We start from the raw sequence: 23,096 nt of genomic DNA on the forward strand, positions 1-23,096 counted from the left end.
CTATCCGGGCATCTTCTTCAAATGGCCTTAGTTCTCTAACCCTAATCTAAATACACACATACATCCACAGACACACCACAACTCAGCCAAAAACTACCTGAATATTGCTGTGTGACGTCGTGCGACGCCACCGTGGAACCGAGCACCATCATCTTCATCTTCTGCTGCCAATATCCATCGTGAGGCGCCACCACCGAATGGTGGTCGGCCGTTTGTTCAGAGCGAGAGGAGAGTGAGTGCAAGGAGAGAGAGAGAGATGTCGCTGACGGAAGATGTCGGAGAAATCTCGTCTGCAAGCACACCTCCGCCGCCGCTGATCGTTGGTTGGCTCCGTTCTATTCACCGGAATTTACAGAGAGGGAACGGGAGGTGAAAGGGGGGGGGGTCTGGGGTGTTGTATGCAACCAGAGAAGAAGCCGCAGATTACTCCGGTGATTATGTTGATGCTGCTGCTACTGTTGTTGTTCCATATAGAGAGGCTATGGTGATGGGAATTATTTGATGCTGCTGCTACTGTTGTTGTTCCATATAGAGAGGCTATGGTGTTTGCAGCCATGGCGGATTTCGACAATAAAGTCCGATGATAACCTTTATCCTTGAAGATAAGAACATCTATCTACCTAGAGGTGCACATTTCGGTTTTTTGACTTTTTCCCAAACTAGTTCAGGTTGGAATTGTTTTGGTTTGGTTTGGGTCAACAATTGTCAAAACTGGTATTTGGTGAAACCGATTTACAAGTGGAAAAGGATCGGTTTGGTTTGAAACTAGTTCTGGTTATTAATTGGTTTCAAGGGATAAGTTCTCGAACCGGTGGTCGGTTTGAAACAGGGACCAGTTTCACCAAACCTGTTACATTGTGTTATTCTCATGTTGTTCTGTGTTTACGAATCATAATCTGGCGCCCTTGCTAGTACAATGTTGTTATGAGGCGGTGATGATGAAATGATTTTTGAGCAAAATAGGAGTATGAAGACCCGATCCGTATCTTGGCGGCGGTGGAGGTGGTGGTGACGGTGACGATGGTGGTGGTACCAGAGAGAGCAGGGATGAAGAGATAGGGATAATATGGGGTTTTATAAATAAATATGAAGAAGATGCCCGGATAGTCCCTGTGGTTTGGTCTTTTAAAGGAAAGGGTAAATTGGTCATTTCACACCCCACTTAACAGAGAAAACAAACTGAAGTTAGACCCAGGGACTATCCGGGAACAAAAAATAAAAAGTTGGGGACTATTCAGGTAGTTCTAGAAAGTTGGGGACTATAGGTGAAAAACTACGAAACCACAGGGACTATCCGGGCATTTTTCTCCTCTTTTTATTTATCCTGTGATAGCTCATAGTATATGTATTTTAGGAGTATAACAATTATTTCTTATAAATATTGTTTAATTCTTGACTTCTATTGGTGAAAAAAGAACTAAATGCGTCACTCTCTATTAATGAAAAAGAAAACATTTATATAAATTACTCAAAATACTATTTGTCATGTATATTGATTAGAAAATTTCAAGATATAGTTAAATCCTTTGAAATGTAACGTTAAGTAGCCAAGTGATATGTAAGTGTAAAAACCAGAAAAAAGTTGTACATCGATAAAAGTTATGACGTTAGCATATGCCAAGATGTCAACGAAAACAATCAAAGTTTTCAAATTCTTTTTGACGAATTTAAACCGATATATAATGCAAACACGCGAGTTCAAGCCACCTAAGCCAGAACCTTCTATATATCCCTCTTTTTTCTTCATTTTCCCATCATTTTCAACCCATTTCCATTTCCACTTATCTCAACCTTTATCTCTTCACCTACAAAACCCTCTTTCTCCCAATTCAATCTTTCATACTTTTCCCAACCAAAATAACATGAAAGATAAACAGGTAACAAGCTTAGATAGTAAAACCGATCATTCATCACTTAACATGGCAAAAGAGCACCCTAATCTCCCATTCTCCCCGGACCAAAACCCGGCGAACCGGCGAACCAAGCTCGGAGTCCTCTTCCACACCTCCGAACCCACCATTTCACCATTGTATGATCAATACCAAGCGGCCGGTTCGAGCTCACATGACCCAACTCCATCCATCTCTCCATACTCATCTCCTGCTAACTACTATATGTCCCCGTCCCCGTTCCACCAAACGTCGCCGTTTTCAAAGTCCCCATGGAACTTCACTTTCCAAAACTCTCCTCTCATTGGAAGCGTTCAAAATAACCGGCTGATTGGGTCGTTAACACGAGAAGAAGGACATGTTTATTCTCTAGCTTCATATGGAAACTTATTATACACGGGTTCGGATTCAAGAAATATTAGGGTTTGGAAGAATTTAACCGAGTTTTCGGGGTTTAAATCGAGTAGCGGGTTGGTTAAAGCCATTGTTGTCGCGGGTGAGCGGGTGTTTACGGGTCATCAAGACGGGAAAATTCGGGTGTGGAAGTATTCGGATTCGAAGAAGGTTCATAAACGGGTTGGGAGTTTACCTACGACTAAAGATTTTATCAAATGTTCCATGAATCCGAATAACTACGTGGAAGTACGACGTCATCGCAACATTCCGTGGATTAAGCATTACGACGTCGTTTCATGCATGAGTTTGGATGAAAACCGCGGGTTGTTATATTCGGGCTCGTGGGATAAGACGTTGAGGGTTTGGAGACTTTCGGATTCGAAATGTTTGGAATCGGTTAACGCCCATGATGACGCGATTAACGCGGTGGTGGTTGGTTTTGACGGTTTGGTTTTTACCGGTTCGGCTGACGGGTCGGTTAAGGTGTGGAGGAGGGAGTTGGTGGGGAAGGATACGAAGCATATGTTGGTTTATACCTTGTTAAATCAAGAAACGGCTGTGACGTCCGTGGCGGTGAATGCCACGGACGGTGTGGTGTACGCGGGGTCTTCGGACGGGTTGGTGAACTTTTGGGAACGGCGGAAGCACGAGTTGGGTCATGGTGGGGTTATGAGAGGGCATAAACAAGCGGTGCTTTGTCTAGCTGCCGCTGGGAAGTTGGTGTTTAGTGGGTCAGCGGATAAAAGTATTTGTGTGTGGCGGTGGGAGGCAGGCGGTGTCCATTCCTGCCTCTCGGTTTTGACCGGACACAGTGGTCCGGTCAAATGTTTAGCAGTTCAGGAGCATGTGGACGACGACAGTGGTGGTGGGGATGGAGGATGGGTAGTGTATAGTGGTAGTTTAGACAAGTCAGTGAAGCTATGGCGGGTGTCGTGAGATGGCGGGAATTGTGTTTGTGGGGCCCGCTAAGAACTGGCGGCGAAGGATTGGTTGAAGATGGAGGCATGTGGGTCCCGTTTGTTGGTGACGAAGATTGATGACCAGCTTTCGCATAGAGAGTCCAAGTTTTTGAAATTTTGTGGAGGATATGAATTGGATTTGAAGTATTCAAGTGATGTGTATATATGTGATGGATTGATGTAGTGATTGTATAGGTTTAAGGATAGCCATACATGGGTGATATGAGACGTAAATTATTTTAACATATGTAAAAAGTAGGGATATATTATTAACCACAACCTTACTTTCATTTCTTGTTATCTTGGATATGTTTGGTGGTTGGTATAGGTGACGGAATATGTATAGAATTAATATCACTTTACACTTAGTATTTTGTTATCAGGGGCGGACCTACCTTAGGGGAAGGGTAGCCTCAGCTACCGCTTGCCGCTCCGGTGGTAGTGTAAATTTTCGAAAAATTTGACGTTTTTGACGTTTTTTCGATTTCGTTACCGCTTTTTCATAAAACGTTACCGCTACGAAGATTTTCTAGATCCGCCACTGATTGTTACATTTTTACCTTGTAAAAAGTTGATATTAATGGAGTGTGAGAATGATTGGAAAGTAGAAATTTAATATCAAAAGTGACTTAAAAGTCGATTATTGATCCACGATTGACCATCCTTATCACTCTACGATTTTGCCATTTCAAAAATAGTTAGTTCTTTGTGCAAAGTAATAATTGAAAGCTTAGTAAAAACAGGGCAGGTAATATCGAACATTAGGTGTGTGCGTGGGTCGGTTTTGACCAAAAAACATAACAATAACCGTGATGTCGGTTATTGGATAACCATAATCATAACCGATCGGTTATTGTGGTTATGGTTAATCAGTTTTGATGGTTATAGCGGGTCGGTTATAGATGGTTAACCGTGTATTTAGCTTAGCTAAAAATAGCTTAATTTTTTTAACATGGAATAATTTGTTATTGCATATTTGTATATATTAGTATATTACATACTATTAAAAAATACATATAATCTATGATATTAATACCTATTATTATCGAATATTCAAATAAAGTGATATGATACATTTTATAAATTTAAATAAACCTTCAACCAAAACTATAAAATGATATGAAAAACCCATCAGTACTAAAAATCTTCAGTCAAAAACATCCAATATTAAAAATATGGTGAAAAGTCCTAATCCTACAAAGATTTATTACATGTCGGTTCGGTTCGGTTATGGTGGGTATGGAGAAAATGATAACCATAACCGACCCGCTACTTTCGGTTTTCAAAAAAACTATTAACCGACCCACCGGTTTTTTATTTGATTCGGTTTTTTCGGTTCGGTTTTGTCGGATAATTCGGTTATGGTTCGGTTAATTCGATTTTTTGCACACCCCTAGCGAACACAACTCAAAATAAGACACAAAAATAAATAAGGTTAGATCAGATTATATAACATTTTTTAAAAAAACTGGTCATCTCGAAAAAAACCCATTTAATCGGATTAATCTATTAACTCATTTAGGGGGGACGGGGCGTCCCGTGGTCACCATCCCATCACGTGTGGAACCATCACGTACACCGCCGCCACCCTTTTTGAAAACGCGTGGAACTGACAACGAGTGGCCACTATCATGCGTGAAAAGTTGGAGAGAATGTGAGGGAAATTGTTGGGTTGTGAGGAAAATTGTTGGGTGTGGTGAGTGATGGACATTTCCACTAAAATCCACCACTAGTAATGGAATAAAGCTCGATAACGTGGCGGAAATTGATTGGATGTTGTGAGTGATGAGTGTGTTCTGAGTGATGGGTGCCTCTAGCCCCCTTAGGGGTTTCTATAATGTTTACTATTTAGATTTTAGAAAGGGTTAACAGTTACTAGTGCTCTAGTTGTGGCCATGGGTATTTAAGTTCCACGTTTGGTGGTTCCAGATGAGTTTTTCCCTCCAGATCTTAAGTTTAAGTCTGGCTGATAGGAGTTTCTTATTGAGGGATTTAAATTGAGGATTTATTATACGAGGGGACTCTCTAACGAGGACCTAGTTAAAACAACATATAAAATTTTAAAAAGGGTTAGCTAATAAGTGCTAAATTTAAAGGTTAATATTTTCATTTTCCCTCAGACTCTTAAATTTCAATAGTGAAACCAACTTTTCATCTTAAAATTTTTTATCACTTCTCAATTTCTAAATCTTTATTCTAACTTCTTAAAAGTTTAATATTGGTTATGAGTATCATTTTCATATTTGGTTCTTCTAAAATCATTAATGGTAGATTTAGAAGAAAATTTTAGAGGTATCAAACTTTTTATACATCATACATTCTTAAAACAGAGAATTTTTTTACCTACATTCAAGGGTACCGTAATATTTATTTAGGGTTATGTGATACATAAAACAAAGAAAATAAATACATTTTACATTTTGCCACAAAATATGGGAGGTGTTTCGTACATCCCCTAAGATACAGATAGAACTGCCCCTGAATATTAAGCTAAATATAAAAAACAAGTTTACTGATTGAGAATGAGTACTACAAAAAGAAAAACAATTAAAAAAAGACTCCATTTCCAAAAATGTTTCATTTATACTCGAGAGTAGTTGGTTGTTTAAATTGTTAGTATGTTAGGCCATGAGGTATATCATAACCATTCTTAATTTCATATAAACGTCACATCACCCGATTTTTCCTTTTTTACTCCACCTCATCCTATAGAAATGATTTAACCTCGTTGACTCTCCCTTACCCACCATTTTTTTAATTGTTATAATGATTTTTTTTTTAATTAAATACAAAATAAAGAGTTAAATGCCCAGATAGTCCCTGTGGTTTGCCCTTTTTTCATCTTTAGTCCCTAACTTTCTATTACAGCTATAGTCCTCAACTTTTGCAATTTAGTTCGCGGATAGTCCCTGGCGCAGATGAGAGTTAATTTTCTCAGTTAAGTTGGTGTGAAATGACTATAATGCCCTTGCTATTAAAAATTAACAAATAAAACATAACATCAAAGATTAAAAAATAAATGTGGGCCCCACCTAAATTACCACCCATCTATTCTTCATCCCAACACCCCTGCAACCACCCACCTCTACCATCATCTTCAACCTTATCTGTCACACCCCAACCGATGGCGGAATCATCGGGGCATGGCACTGAGTGAAACAGATTGTCCAGAAGTTTCCATAACAACCTTCATTACTATTCAGTTTAAATGATACGTCCCATACCGTATCCCAAACAATAAAACAAGTTATTACAGACAAGCATCTAGTCAAATATTCTGTTCCGACAACTCAGAATTTTAAATAAAATAGAAATATTGTTCAATGCTTCTAGAGACTCGATCAGCAAGATCTACAGACAACTATGCTCTAGACGCTTATTCCTAGCTCGCCTTCCTAGCAGATAAGCATCCTAATTGCCTGTCACATACGTTAAAATAAAGTCAATACACATAATGTAAAGGTGAGCATACAAATTTGATAATAGCATATAGAGTTCGAAAATAGTTTACGCATAACCAGCACGTACACAGAGGAAAACGAAGCATGTTAATTATCGACATGGACCTATCGATACCAATGACTGCGGGTTGACCGTCCGAGACGGTTCGCAATACATGATTACCACCATAATCCATGCAAGTAATGTCCTTAACAACCCCCGTGTAAACGGGTGCTGAGTCCAAACTATAGTACTACGTCGTTAAGGCAGGTAGACAGCACTCCACGTGTAAACACAATCAACAAGCATTCATTTAGTCACGTAATACATGCACATTGGTTAGCGTTTAAGTAGTTTGAGTAGTGTGATCGTTTTGTGTTTTTTTGATATAAGTAACGTATGTAACACCCAAAAGTGCTAAAACAAAAAGGGGTCGAGTATACTCACAGCGATTGATTGATGGATTGAAGGGAGCGCTTGGGAGTAGGGTTAGCCTGAACAGTTCGATAGCATAACGATGAATAACACGTAAAGTGGAAACAAGTGTAAGTGGGTCGAACAGCCTGGTCGATCGAACAGTTGGTTCGATCGAGTGGGTTGTTCGTTCGGCTGGACAATTCGTTCGGATAGCCTGTTCGAACGGCTGGTAGGCTCGATCGGCTGGAGTGTTCGAGTGGATTGTTTCTTCCTTTGTGAAGGATGTGTTTGTGTATGATGGCTTGTCCTTTTGAAGTTTTTGTTATAGCATTTGAGAACATTGAAGTGTTCTTACCTTTCAAGTCGATCGATCGAACGATCCGTTCGATCGGTCGGCATAACCAATCGGTTAGGAACTTCAGTAGTAGTCCTCCTCAGGATGTCACTCGATCGAACAGCCTACTCGATCGAATAACATGCTCGATCGGGTGGCATTCCTTATACAACAAACGAACTGAAAATCGACTAAGTGTTGAAGCATAGTATCTCATGATCCGAGGAGTAATGTTGACAAACAACTGTTCGATCGAACAGTACCCCGTTCAATACCATACTTCATGAAATTGTTAAGTTGTGGGGCCATATGCTAGTCGATCGGCTGGCCCGGTCGTTCGGCCAGCATCCTGACCTGGTCGGCCTGTCCGTCTAACATTTGACTGTTCTGATTATTTGTCGTCATATCAAGGTAGTTTGACAACGAGCTCAACCAGGGAACCTTCGTTCTTACTTGTTTCTCCTACTCGGACAGGAATCGCCCAAGTCCGGCCGATGAATGGTTCGGAACTAGCGGTCTGACGTTAAACCCGAAGTCGGTGAACCTCGTAGATCGAATCCGGATCTTGAATCACACAACCATTGGAATGATTAGTGAGTTGGCTCAAGCTCCTTTTCTACCGGTTTGAAGGCATTGAGTGTAAAAGAGTTGGAAGAAAGTTGGAATCCCTTCTTTCAATCCTTCACATCGTGTAAATGTTTAGATCTTCGGTAGATCTTAGCTTGTTTATTTGGAAATCGGTTAGATCCGAGCCATTCATAGTGGATTGAAGCCAAAACATGGTGTTCTTGAAGAATACCATGATGACATCACTCAAGAATGCCTAGATCTTGGTGATTTCATGGTTGGAAATCAAAATTGAAAGATAGAAAGGTGTAGGAGCATGTTTTGATCAAGAAAGTACAAGATTTAGGATGGAAACTTACCGGAATCGGAAGAAATCTGAGAAAAGAAGAGGAGCACGGGCTGGTCGGTCAGAGCTTTCCAAAAGTGGTAAAGAGTGACAATGACAGCCCTATTTATAGGCTCCAAAAGAGGAAAGGGCTGGTCGATCGGCTGGCATCCCGATCTGTCACACCCCAACCGATGGCGGAAACATCGGGATGAGACGTACAAACTGTTCAAAGACATCATAACACTAAATGTGACAATATAATTAAGTTTCATTTATTAAAATACCAAAGTTTCATACATAGTCATAAGAAAGGAAATAACAAAACATCAAACATAGATTATTTCAAGGTGGGTTTCTAAGCCATCCTATTCATTTCTTCAAATCTTGATTCATCATCCTGCAGTATGCATTTAAAATAAAGTCAACAAAATATGTTGGCGAGTACACAAGTTTGAATATAGTATAATATGTTTAAAATAGTTTAACTTGATCAAATCCACGTGAATACATGAGATCATATTAACAGTTATACTCGTAACGATGAAATCTATGTGTTCAAACCAAAGTTTAACGCAATTAACATAGCCTAACCCTAGAAGGGTGGTAACATAGAATAAAAACCTAACAATACCCATAATATTATGGGAGGGGCGTTTCTCAACCTACAGCGCTGCCATTGTTAGGGGAGGCTTGCAAAGTTAATGAACACACAGTCATAAATGTTTAACATTAGCATAACATGATTAACATGAGTCAAATAGATTCACAAGAAATGTGGATAGATAGTGCAAAAATGTTTAACATAGTGTTTTTGATATAGGAAATGCATACTACACCCAAAAGTGTAAAATAGAAAATGGGTCATGTATACTCACCTTAGGTTGCGTTGCGTATTTCTTGGAAAAGATAAAGAATCAGAGATTTTCCAAAGAGGATGTGCACAAGAGAATTACCCTATTAATTTTGAGGTTTGATTAATATTGGGAATTTAGTGGTTATTTAATTAACAAGGCATAAATAATATTAACATTTCTAAAATAGAATAACAACAATATGTCTCATATTTTGTATTTAAGGAAATATATGATAATTTATTTATAAATGAATGAGTAAAAATAAATGTATAATATTAGAATAATATTTCTGATTTTTCCAACATATTATAAATAGTAAAATTCTAGATTATTTAGATAATAATTTCCTATTATTATATATATAAAATAACAATTCTGATTATTATATATATATATATATATATATAAAAATGATAATTCTGCTTTAATAAAAATAATAATTCTGAATATAAATTCAGATTTAATAAAGTAATAATTCTGAAAATTTAAATATAAATCTGATTTATTTTATAAAAATTCTGATTATATAAAAAACAGAAATAATAATTCTATTTTCAGATTTAAAAATTACTAAATCTGTTTTATAACAATATTAATAAACATGTTTTCTAAATAAATATAGTAATAATAATAATAATAATAATAATAATAATAATAATAATAATAAATAACATAGAATAATAGAAACTGTAAAAAAGAAAACGGAACTGAAATGTATATATCTAAAAAAGAAATCGGAAAACGGTTACCGGACAAGGTGGTGGTTTGCAGTTTCCGGCGAGTTGGTGGTCGGCGAAGGTGGTGAACTCCGGCGAAGAGCAGGATTCCGGCGACACGTGACGAAGATCGAGTCGGGTTTGGTTTCGGTTTGTTTTTAGTTTATTTCGGGTGAAAGGATCGAATAATGAAAGGAACAATTCAGAAAGTGTGGTCGAATATATATAGAGTTGGAGGCTGTCGGTTTCGGATAGTGGAAGGTCACCGGTTTGCCGGTAAGCAGTCCAAAGGCCGGAGAAGACAAACTGTTTCGGCGGTTTAATTTGAATTCAGCATCATTAATGACATGTTAAATACAATTTAATTCCAACATATGTCGGATGTGGTATTCCCGACCGAGTGGTTGAGCGCTTGTTTTGTGAACTAGAGGTCGCGGGTTCGAATCTGGTTCCATGCGCGGTTTAACCCCATTTTTTTTTAGCTGTTAGTATTAACTAACTGGGTTAGTCACTAACTGAGTTTTCTGACTCAGTTAGTGCTGCCCTTTAATAAACTTAACCTGGTTAGCTGATTTAACCAGGATTTAGCTAACCAGGTTAGTTTAATTAACCAAAAACATCAAAAATTAATAAAAATATTTATTTATTTAATTTTAATTATTAATTTATTTATTTAAAATATTATTAAAATAATATAAAAATCATTTTAACCCAAACTTTGATATTTTTACCGATTTAACGTATAAATTCCCAATTTTTGTACGGTTTAGGGTAATCTCTTGGCGATGATGAATTTAAGAGCTGAGATTAAGATGGAACTTCACTGTTTTTACGTGTTTAACATAGTTTCAACGTGTTTTAGCGATACATAGCATTCAAACACAAATATGGAATAAAATCAAGCACTTTCATCATAATTTCAAGTCTCGTGCACAATTTGGGAATAAAATCAAGTACGACAAAGGTACAACTTACAAAAATAGAAAGTACAAGCAGACTTGCCAAAAAGGGAAAGATCGAAAATACGAGATGTCACACGATCGGACAGCCTGCTCGATCGAACAGTCTGCTCGATCGGCTGGGCTGTTTGATCGGCTGACAGCCTGATCGATTAGTAGCCTGGTTCGAGTGTTCGGTGCGACGATTTTTGATATTTCGATTTCGATTGAAGACGATACGAGTACGATAGAGTTTCCTATTCAAATTACTTTCAGTCCCAACTACTATATCTAACATACAATCATCTATAATTCACCCTATCCTAACGTTACCATTTGTCGTAGTTCGATTTTGATTGCATTCGATTCGAGTTTCGATTGATTACCACATAAAACGTAAAGTAAACACGCACAGGTAACACATAAGGCACACACACACGGAATACAACAACCAAAGTTCGCGTAATTCGTAATTCGAGTTCGATGATAGTTAGATCGGTTTGATTACTGATTAGTTAACTTTATCGCATTGTTACTTCCTACTATTCACAGTCGTAAGTCGGTTCGCGTTAAAACATTCGATTACTTCGATTCTTTCTGATTACAACACTTACTCCACATAATACAAATAAATTATATAAAATAGACTATTTACAGTCAAAGAAAGTCAAAGTTGACTTGGACTTTGACTTTGACTTTGACATTCGAAAACACGGGGTGTTACAGCCTCCCCTTGTTTAAGGAATTTCGTCCCGAAATTAGGCTCGAAGCTGCACAGCACCGTGAATTACCAATTTGACACTTCAGATCTTCATTTGAACAACTGAGGGTACTTGGCCTTCATGTCGCTCTCGAGTTCCCAAGTGAACTCCGCGCCTCGTTTGCCTTCCCATCGGACTTTCACGATAGGAATGCGTGAGCGTCTGAGTTGCTTGGTTTGGCGATCCATGATTTCGACAGGCTTTTCCACGAAGTGTAGCGTTTCGTTGACCTGAAGATCGTCGAGAGGTACAATCAAATCGTGGTCAGCTAGGCATTTTCGGAGGTTCGACACATGGAAAGTCGGGTGGACGTTACTGAGTTCCTCTGGTAGTTCGAGTTTGTAGGCGACTTTTCCGATCCTTTCCAGAATCTTAAAAGGTCCAACATATCAAGGCGCTAGTTTCCCTTTCTTGCCGAATCTTACTACACCCTTCCAAGGTGATACCTTTCGGAGTACGTAGTCGCCAACGTCAAATTTAAGGGGCTTGCGTCTTCTATCGGAGTAACTTTTCTGTCTATCCCTGGCCCTTGCCAAGTTGTCGCGAATCTGGAGGATTTTGTCAGTAGTTTCTTGCAGTAACTCGGGACCGGTTAATTGCGAATGCCCAATCTCATGCCATACAATAGGCGATCGACATCTTCTTCCATATAAAGCCTCGAATGGTGCCATTTGTATGTTGGCATGATAGCTGTTGTTGTACGAGAATTCGACTAGCGGTAGGTATTTGTTCCAACTACCACCGAAGTCTATGACACACGCGCGGAGCATGTCTTCAAGAGTATGGATCGTTCTTTCAGTTTTTCCGTCGGTTTGAGGATGGAATGCAATACTTAGGTTAAGCGACGTACCAAGGGTCGCTTGAAACGTTTCCCACAATTGCGAAGTAAACCGAGCGTCACGGTCTGAAATGATGTCACGAGGCGTACCATGATTACAAATGATCTCGTCGGTGTAGATTCGGGCTAGTCGTTCTACCTTGTAGTCTTCCCGTATTGGCAAAAAGTGGGCTGATTTGGTCAATCGATCAACTATAACCCAAATGCTGTCGTGACCTGATGGCGTGGGTGGAAGTTTGGTTATGAAATCCATAGCTATACTCTCCCACTTCCATAGGGGAATTGGAGGTTGTTCGAGTAAGCCCGAAGGTCGTTGATGTTCAGCCTTAACTCTTGCACAAGTAAGGCAACTTCCAACATAGAGGGCGATATCCTGTTTCATACCCGGCCACCAGTACTTGTAACGAAGGTCCTGGTACATTTTATCGGCACCGGGATGAATAGAGTATCGGGACTTGTGGGCTTTGTTCATTATAATCTTTCGCAAATCGGTCCGCTTAGGGATCCAAATTCGGTCCAGATAATAGAAAATTCCATCTGCCTTACTTACAAGCTGAGCTCCATCGTGATAGATTCTCTCCTTCTTCAAAGTGCGTCGTTAAAGCAAGCATGTTGGGCTTCGTGGATGAGAGCTTCGAGATTGTGTTGAGCTTGGGTATTGCGAATACTGAGCAAATAACTCCGTCTGCTGAGTGCGTCGGCTACAACATTTGCCTTGCCCGGGTGATAACGAATCTCACAGTTGTAATTGTTAAGAAGTTCTACCCATCGGCGTTGACGCATGTTAAGTTCTTTCTGATTAAAGATGTGTTGTAAACTCCTGTGATCGGTGAAGATCGTACACTTGGTACCATACAGGTAGTGTCGCCAAATCTTCAATGCAAAAACAACTGCGCCTAGCTCGAGATCGTGGGTTGTATAGTTCTTCTCGTGGATTTTGAGCTGTCGAGACGCGTAAGCTATAACCTTGTCCCGTTGCATGAGAACACAGCCAAGACCAAGGTTGGAAGCATCACAATAGACAATGAAATCGTCGTTTCCGTCCGGCAACGTGAGAACGGGAGCATTGCAGAGCTTGCGCTTAAGGGTTTGAAAAGCAGATTCTTGTTCAGTTCCCCAAACAAAAGACCTGTCTTTATGGGTAAGAGCGGTAAGCGGCACAGCGATCTTAGAGAACCCTTCGATAAATCGTCGGTAATAACCCGCTAATCCAAGAAATGATCGGACTTCAGACGGGTTCTTAGGCGTAATCCAGCTTTTGACTGCTTCAATCTTCGCGGGATCGACATGAATACCCTGACTATTCACGATGTGACCCAGAAACTGAACCTCCTCCAACCAGAATTCGCACTTGGAGAACTTGGCGTAGAGTTGGTTTCCCTGAAGTAACTCGAGAACCAAACGTAGATGTTGCGCGTGTTCGGCTTTCGACTTGGAATAAATCAGGACATCGTCGATGAACACGATGACGAAACGGTCAACATAAGGCTTACACACGCGATTCATAAGATCCATAAAAACCGCGGGTGCGTTGGTTAGACCAAAAGGCATAACAACGAATTCGTAGTGGTCGTATCAAGTGCGAAAGGATGTTTTAGGTACATCTTCTTCTTGTATGCGCAACTGATGATAGCCTGAACGTAGATCGATCTTCGAGAAACACTTGGCACCTTGCAGCTAATCAAATAAGTCGTCGATTCGGGGCAAAGGGTAACGGTTCTTGATGGTCAGCTTATTCAATTCCCGATATTCGATGCACATCCTGAACGACCCATTCTTCTTTTTGACGAAAAGGACTGGCGCGCCCCAAGGAGAGGTGCTCGGGTGAATAAAGCCTTTTTCAAGTAACTCCTGGAGTTGGTTTGAGAGTTCCCTCATTTCGGATGGCGCGAGTCGATAAGGGGCTTTAGCAACAGGGTTAGCTCCAGGAATAAGGTCGATACGAAAGTCGATATCACGACTTGGCGGTAATCCAGGAAGATCATCAGGGAACACCTGAGGAAATTCACGAACCACTGGGACGTCTTTGACTTCAACCTTCTTTTTCTTTTCCTTCTCCGCTACTACAATGTTGGCCAAGAAAGCGTTGTATTCCTTGCGGAGATACTTGCTAGCTTGGACGCATGACATAAGTTTAAGACCCTTCGAAGCTGTTTCACCGTACACACACAATAGATCTCTATTTGCGAGCGAGAATCGAATCATCTTTTCAAAACACACAACTTCAGCATGGTTTTCGCGAAGAAAGTCCATGCCTACTATGACGTCAAAACTTCCGAGTTGCATCGGAATAAGGTCGATTGGAAAGACGTGATTGTTGAGCTCTAGGGTACAATCACGAAGAACAGAGTTAACAGCGACGGTTCTTCTAGTAGCAACTTCGACTTCGAATGACGAGGGAAGATAAGAACGCTTACGACTAAGGAGCTTCTCGAATTCAAACGACATAAAGCAGTTATCGGCTCCAGTATCAAACAAACATGATGCATAAATACCATTCACAAGGAACGTACCATTAACCACGTTGTTGTCAGCCTGGGCTTGACGAGCATTGATGTTAAAGGTTCTGACACGGGCTGCTTGCTGTTGCTGCTGAGGCTGCTGCTGCTGGGGTTCTTGTTTCACAACCCGGTTCGGGCACATGTTTGCAAAGTGGTTAGGGTCACCACATGCAAAGCAGACTCGAGCATTGACCGCGGGTGCTTGAGCTACTGGTTGGCCTTGAGGGGCTGGAAGTAGAGCTTGATGAGCGGCGGCTTGAACTGGGACTTGACGGGGACCATAGCGACCGTTCGCAGTGAAATGACCGTAGAGATTGCAGTGAGCGCAAAAACGACAGGCGATTCCCACCGGATGATGATATGAGCATGTCGGGCAGAGCGGGTGGGGACCTGTGTAAGCACGCTTAGCTGGCGGCGCATTGATCACTGGAGCTTGTCGATGATGCGACTGCTGTTGAGCCGGTACGACTTGCAGAGGGGCAGCAATCGTTGTCACAGCACAGTTCTTGTTGCTGGAGCTGTTATTGTTGTGCTTCTTCCTTCTTCTTGACGACTTGGAAGGTTGAGCAGTGGTGGTGTCGACGGTTGACGTGGCGGTGGCTTGGTGTAGAGACTTGGTATGCTTATCCCAGAAACCAGACTTTACCCGCTTGTCATTGATCTCTGCGGCAAGCAGGTAGGTCTCTTCAATTAATGATGGCTTGGCGGCATGAACGAAATCGGCAACACAATCGGGTAGATCTCGAATATACTTCTTGATGGCCATGTCTGACGTCTTGACCTGATCGGGACAGATGATGCTGAGTTGTTTAAAGCGTGCAGTCAAGGAAGCGTTATCTCCATCCTTCTGCTTAATGTTCCAAAACTCGTCCTCCAACTTTTAGCGTTCATGGGGAGGGCAGAACTCGTCCATCATGATGGCTTTCAGCTCCTTCCATGTCAGCTCATAAGCTGCATCATTTCCGCGCTTGTTTCGTTCGGCCGTCCACCAGTCTAGAGCTCGGAACTGAAAGACGCCTGTAGCATTGAGGGTGCGGAGATTTTCTGGACAACCGCTTTGGCGCAGAGTGACTTCGATAGAATCGAACCATTGAAACATAACTGTCGGGCCATCTCCTCCGGTGAATTCCTTTGGTCCGCATGCCTTGAACTGTTTAAAGCTGAACCCAGTCTTGCTGGTATCCTTAGGAGCATCGATTCTCGACTCCTCAGATGACTTGCTGGCGTTCTCAAAGACATCGCTCACAGCTTTTGCCACACTCTTGGCGATGATAGTAGCGAGACGCCTGTCTCTATTCTCTTGGCGGGTGAGTGGGGTTTGGTGTCCAGATGACGACATGGTCTGCAATAGACATCGTCGTATGTCTCAGACACAACAAATCGAATCTCACCTCACACGTCTACTACTTACAAAAGCTTAGGAACACGTCGAAACACGCATCACATAAACATGTAGGCACATAACCACAGACTCACGTAATCACAGAAGCACATAAGCACGTAAAGCACAGAGACACGTAGGCACAGAATACATACACATTTAAACACAGAAGCAGTTAAGCACGCAGTTCACCTATAAGCACACAGAGTATTCTGACTGCCTCAAGATCCTATCATTCAAAGCACGCGTGTCGTTTGTATATAGCGATCACGTGTAGTATATCGAATAGTATCACATAATCGTATAGCATGTCGAGTACAGCATAGTATAACGTATGTCCTAGCATAGTATCGTCTAGAATTGCAGCGACTTGTTACCGTTTTGAGGTAGAAGAGCAACAGGAGTCGTGTGTGTCGATCGAAGTGATAGCAAAAATCGAACGATTAATCAAAATAAAACACATAAACAGGTAATCACACATAAAACACATAAAATCAACGAATCATCAGAGTCTGCGGTTGCGGGCTCAGAATCGAAACACATAAAATCGAGAAATAGATTGTCTGCGGCTACTAGACATCGACTACCCAAAGCGATTCGACTATTCGCAGTAGACTTGTCGTCACTTTTCGACTCTTGGGATCGCGTTTCTGCCTCGATTCTTGGGCATTCAGTGCGTATTCCCTAGGGCATACTTGTGAGTTCAGGTCGTTGGAGTCCATCAAGGCTTTGGTGAGATGAGTAAAAGTTGGAATAAGTTGCCAAGATTCGGGTTCCACCCCTGGCTTAGCAATTTCTTCCTTGTTTTAGTAAAATTTGAGGAGATTATTCATCAAAATATGGATTTCACTCCTGATTTGGTATAATTCTCCTCGTTCGTTAATGAAAATAATGAGGAAATCATTGATAAATTGATAAAATCGGCATTGATCAAGAAATTTAGTCGGGAGTTTGTGGTTTTCACACCTAATCCTGACCAAACCGCTTGATTTTATTCATAAATTTGAGTGCAGTGATAGCGAAGAATATCAGAATATAGCACACCTAAGCTTGGTCTGTTGGTTCCTAACTATAGTCTAGGTCCCTAAGACAGCGACCCGGACTAGGTCGTGTCTTGCCTAATTCCCTATAGTTATGGCTCTGATACCAATCTGTCACACCCCAACTGATGGCGGAATCATCGGGGCATGGCACTGAGCGAAACAGATTGTCCAGAAGTTTCCATAACAACCTTCATTACTATTCAGTTTAAATGATACGTCCCATACCGTATCCCAAACAATACAACAACTTATTACAAACAAGTATCTAGTCAAATATTCTGTTCTGACAACTCAGGTTTTAAATAAAATAGAAATATTGTTCAATGCTTCTAGAGACTCGATCTGCAAGATCTACAGACAACTATGCTCTAGACGCTTATTCCTAGCTTGCCTTCCTAGCAGATAAGCATCCTAATTGCCTGGTACATACGTTAAAATAAAGTCAATACACATAATGTAAAGGTGAGCATACAAGTTTGATAATAGCATATAGAGTTCGAAAATAGTTTACGCATAACCAGCACGTACACAGAGGAAAACGAAGCATGTTAATTATCGACATGGACCTATCGATACAAATGACTGCGGGTTGACCGTCCGAGACGGTTCGCAATACATGATTACCACCGTAATCCATGCAAGTAATTGTCCTTAACAACCCCCGTGTAAACGGGTGCTGAGTCCAAACTATAGTACTACGTCGTTAAGGCAGGTAGACAGCATTCCATGTGTAAACACAATCAACAAGCATTCATTTAGTCACGTAATACATGCACATTGGTTAGCGTTCAAGTAGTTTGAGTAGTGTGATCGTTTTGTGTTTTTTTGATATAAGTAACGTATGTAACACCCAAAAGTGCTAAAACAAAAAGGGGTCGAGTATACTCACAGCGATTGATTGATGGATTGAAGGGAGCGCTTGGGAGTAGGGTTAGCCTGAACAGTTCGATAGCATAACGATGAATAACACGTAAAGTGGAAACAAGTGTAAGTGGGTCGAACAGCCTGGTCGATCGAACAGTTGGTTCGATCGAGTGGGTTGTTCGTTCGGTGGACAATTCGTTCGGACAGCCTGTTCGATCGGCCGGTAGGCTCGATCAGCTGGACTGTTCGAGTGGATTGTTTCTTCCTTTGTGAAGGATGTATTTGTGTATGATGGCTTGTCCTTTTGAAGTTTTTGTTGTAGCATTTGAGAACATTGAAGTGTTCTTACCTTTCAGGTAGATCGATCGAACGATCCGTTCGATCGGTCGGCATAACCGATCGGTTAGGAACTTCAAAAGTAGTCCTCATCAGGATGTCACTCGATCAAACAGCCTACTCGATCGAATAGCATGCTCGATCGGGTGGCATTCCTTATACAACAAACGAACTGAAAATCGACTAAGTGTTGAAGCATAGTATCTCATGATCCGAGGAGTAATGTTGACGAACAACTGTTCGATCGAACAGTACCCTGTTCAATACCATACTTCATGAAATTGTTAAGTTATGGGGCCATATGCTAGTCGATCGGCTGGCCCGGTCGATCGGCTGGCATGTCCGATCGGTTGGGCTGTTCGTTCAAACAGCCTAACCGTTCGGCCAGCATCCTGACCTGGTCGGCCTGTCCGTCTAACATTTGACTGTTCTGATTATTTGTCGTCATATCAAGGTAGTTTGACAACGAGCTCAACCAGGGAACCTTCGTTCTTCCTTGTTTCTCCTGCTCGGACAGGAATCACCCAAGTCCGGCCGATGAATGGTTCGGAACTGGCGGTCTGACGTTAAACCCGAAGTCGGTGAACCTCGTAGATAGAATCCGGATCTTGAATCACACAACCATTGGAATAATTAGTGAGTTGGCTCAAGCTCCGTTTCTACCGGTTTGAAGGCATTGAGTGTAAAAGAGTTGGAAGAAAGTTGAAACCCTTCTTTCAATTCTTCACATCGTGTAAATGTTTAGATCTTCGGTAGATCTTAGCTTGTTTATGTGGAAATCGGTTAGATCCGAGCCATTCATAGTGGATTGAAGCCAAAACATGGTGTTCTTGAAGAACACCATGATGACATCACTCAAGAATGCCTAGATCTTGGTGATTTCACGGTTAGAAATCAAAATTGAAAGATAGAAAGGTGTAGGAGCATGTTTTGATCAAGAAAGTACAAGATTTAGGATGGAAACTTACCGGAATCGGAAGAAATCTGAGAAAAGAAGAGGAGCACGGGCTGGTCGGTCAGAGCTTTCCAAAAGTGGTAAAGAGTGACAATGACAGCCCTATTTATAGGCTCCAAAAGAGGAAAGGGCTGGTCGATCGGCTGGCATCCCGATCGGACAGCCTGCTCGATCGAACAGTCTGTTCGATCAGCTGGGCTGTTCGATCGGCTGACAGCCTGATCGATTAGTAGCCTGGTTCGAGTGTTCGGTGCGACGATTTTCGATATTTCGATTTTGATTGAAGACGATACGAGTACGATAGAGTTTCCTATTCAAATTACTTTCAGTCCCAACTACTATATCTAACATACAATCATCTATAATTCACCCTATCCTAACGTTACCATTTGTCGTAGTTCGATTTCGGTTGCATTCGATTCGAGTTTCGATTGATTACCACACAAAACGTAAAGTAAACACGCACAGGTAACACATAAGGCACACACACACGTAATACAACAACCAAAGTTCGCATAATTCGTAATTCGAGTTCGATGATAGTTAGACCGGTTTGATTACTGATTAGTTAACTTTATCGCATTGTTACTTCCTACTATTCACAGTCGTAAGTCGGTTCGCGTTAAAACATTCGATTACTTCGATTCTTTCTGATTACAACACTTACTCCACATAATACAAATAAAATATAAAATAGACTATTTACAGTCAAAGAAAGTCAAAGGTGACTTGGACTTGGACTTTGACTTTGACTTTGACATTCGAAAACACGGGGTGTTACATTATCCACTGCCACCATCACCCTTCTAACTGTAACCCAACTACTCAGACTAATCAGGCACCTCCACCATCACAAACGGCGGCAGTTTGCAAGCTTTTATAACTTTGTGCAACTTCACAGACTGAAAATGGGCAAATTATACATTGGATAATGATATTTCTTGAATCCTATCAATCATATTCTCTCCGATTTTTGGGATCAGATCTCAACATTGATAGGCGCAACCATGTAACAAATTTCTATCCACACTAGGGCTGTTCACGAGCCGAGCCGAACCGAGCGGACCTTTGCTCGTGCTTGGCTCGTTTTCAAACCGAACCGAGCGGAGCGGCGCATTTAAAACCGATCATCAAATAAAGCGAGCATTTTTTGAGCAGTAAAAATTCCGAGTGAGCGTCGAGCGAAGTTCGAGCGATTTGAACAACCATGTCGCCCAATTTAAATTTGCTGAGAGATAGTGACAATGTTGGGTCTCAAGTTTTTATGTCTTTAAAAACATGCACATTTCATGACATAATATTTTTCTTATGAATAATAATGTTGTGGCTGATGAGGCGATGATCATATTGCACGAACAATTACGTTGAGAGCAGGAGACGATCGACTTAGGGTAACGACATGAAACATTGAGGCGATGAACGGATTGTCGTTTATCGGTTTAGGGTTTAACTTTTAGTTTTGATTTTAATTTTTCTATTGGCGTCGTTGAGTTAGTACGTATAGATATAGTTGTAAATTTGTGTATAGTTGACCAAAATCTAATAGATTGGTACATATAAAACTATAAATTTAATTTATATTTAAGTATATATGTATGTGTAAGTGTGAGTGTATATATAGGTGTATGTGTGTATATATGTATAATTTATATTTGTGTATATACATGTTTATAGATGTATGTGTATATGTATATGTATATATATATATATACTAATTAAAACAATAATTCGAGCCGAACCGAGCCGAGCGAACCTTTGCTCATGCTTGGGTCGTTTACAAACCGAACCGAGCAGAGCGGCTCGTTTATAACCGAGCGTCAAATCGAACGGGCATTTTCCGAGCAATTTTCGAACGAGCGTCGAGCGAGCGACGAGCGGCGAGCGATTTGAACGGCCCTAATCCACACACATATATATTACCAATATTGTTTGCATAATTTTAAGTTGTGTTCTTATCGTTTTTCGATCCCCTTTCCATATTCACACAGATTGATTTTAACCCTGTTGCAGATTCATCTAAAAACAGGTAATTTTTTTAGAGTTAAATGCCATTTTAGTCCCTGTGGTTTAGGCCATTTTGCCAGTGTAGTCCAAATGTTTCATTTTTTGCATGTGGGTCCAAAAAGGTTTCATCGTTGCCATTTTAGTCCATTGCATTAACTTCATCCATTTTTTCTATTAACGAGAAGGGCAATTCGGTCATTTTATATGTAATTCTGTTAACTAGAAGGGCAATGCGACCTTATAAAATCACCAAATTTCCCTTCTCGTCAACAGAAATAATGGATGAGGTTAACCCAGTGGACTAAAATGGCAACAGTGAAACCTTTTTGGACCTACAGGCGAAAAATGAAACCATTGGATTAAACTGGCAAAATGGCCCAAACCACAAGGACTAAAATGGCATTTAACTCTTTTATTTATAAATTTCTTCGCTACAGGTTTGCAAGTTCTCCGGGAAAGGGATATTCGATGGAGGATTTCTATGAAGCGAGAATCGATTGTGTAGACAGTGAAATGATTGGTTTGTTTGGTGTGTTTAATGGTCATGGTGGTGCTCGAGCTGTGGAATATGTGAAGCATCTGCATCATCTTTTCAATACTCTGATTAAGCATCTGAAGTTTATATCGGATACGAAAGCATCTTTTCAATACTCTGAGTAGTTGGGTTACAGTTAGAAGGGTGATGGTGGCAGTGGATGAGGTTGAAGATGATGGTGGAGGTGGGTGGTTGCAGGGGTGTTGGGATGCAGAAGAGGTGGGTGGTAATTTAGGTGGGGCCCACATTTATTTTTTTGAATCTTTGATGATATGTTTTATTTGTTAATTTTTAATAGGAAGGGCGTTATAGTCATTTCACATCAACTTAACTGAGAAAACTAACTCTCATCCGCGCCAAGGACTATCCGGTAACGAAATTGCAAAAGTTGGGGACTATAGCTGTAATTTTAGAAAGTTAGGTACTAAAGGTGAAAAAAGGGGCAAACCACAGGGACCATCCGGGCATTTAACTCCAAAATAAATAATAATAATAATAATAATGATGCCATTTCATTAACTTCTTAGCTAAAATAAACATTGATAATAAATAACATTAATTTCTTATTATTTTTTTTTTGCCTAGGTTAACATGTTAACCAAGAGAGGTTCTAACACTCCTTAACATGTGGAGAGAGTGGTTTGAAATACATGTTAACTTGCCATCTCATCTTTAAGACTTTAACACCAATGAAATTAGAGTACACCCCAAATTCTTACTAATATAATTATAATACAATATTAAAAAGAAAAAGAATACACTCTTCAAATAATTCATCTCTCATTCTAAAATAATGCTTGATAAATTTTTATGTAAATTTTCTTTATTTACGAATATACCTAAATTTACATATGTGAGGAGAGCACTAGAGCAGCACTGATGGTTTATAATTAGACTTAGGGGCTGTTTGGCAATATCTGAATGGTTAAGTGTTGAACCAGTAACAGGTCTGAATCATTAAGTGCTGAACTAGTAAGATGTCTGAACCATTAAAAGCATGTATAATGCTTAACCGTTCAGAGGCAAATGTCTGACCAAT

The 23,096-nt window shown here is 40.5% G+C and overlaps 1 protein-coding gene across 1 annotated transcript; it reads left to right on the top strand.

The window, feature by feature from the left end:
- Positions 1-1,578: 1,578 nt before the first annotated feature.
- On the top strand, positions 1,579-3,534 carry LOC110895331 (protein JINGUBANG). The gene has a single exon (XM_022142624.2). It carries the CDS (start codon positions 1,602-1,604, stop codon positions 3,219-3,221), a length of 1,620 nt encoding a protein of 539 aa, XP_021998316.1. The 5' UTR covers positions 1,579-1,601; the 3' UTR covers positions 3,222-3,534.
- The last annotated feature ends 19,562 nt before the right edge of the window (positions 3,535-23,096 follow it).

Source organism: Helianthus annuus, chromosome 12, assembly GCF_002127325.2.
Source record: "Helianthus annuus cultivar XRQ/B chromosome 12, HanXRQr2.0-SUNRISE, whole genome shotgun sequence".
NCBI classification, from domain to species: Eukaryota; Viridiplantae; Streptophyta; class Magnoliopsida; order Asterales; family Asteraceae; genus Helianthus; species Helianthus annuus.

Bases quoted from the DNA above. Each gene is read 5' to 3' on its own strand.
- LOC110895331 (XM_022142624.2), top strand. From the start codon at position 1,602: ATGACGTTAGCATATGCCAAGATGTCAACGAAAACAATCAAAGTTTTC.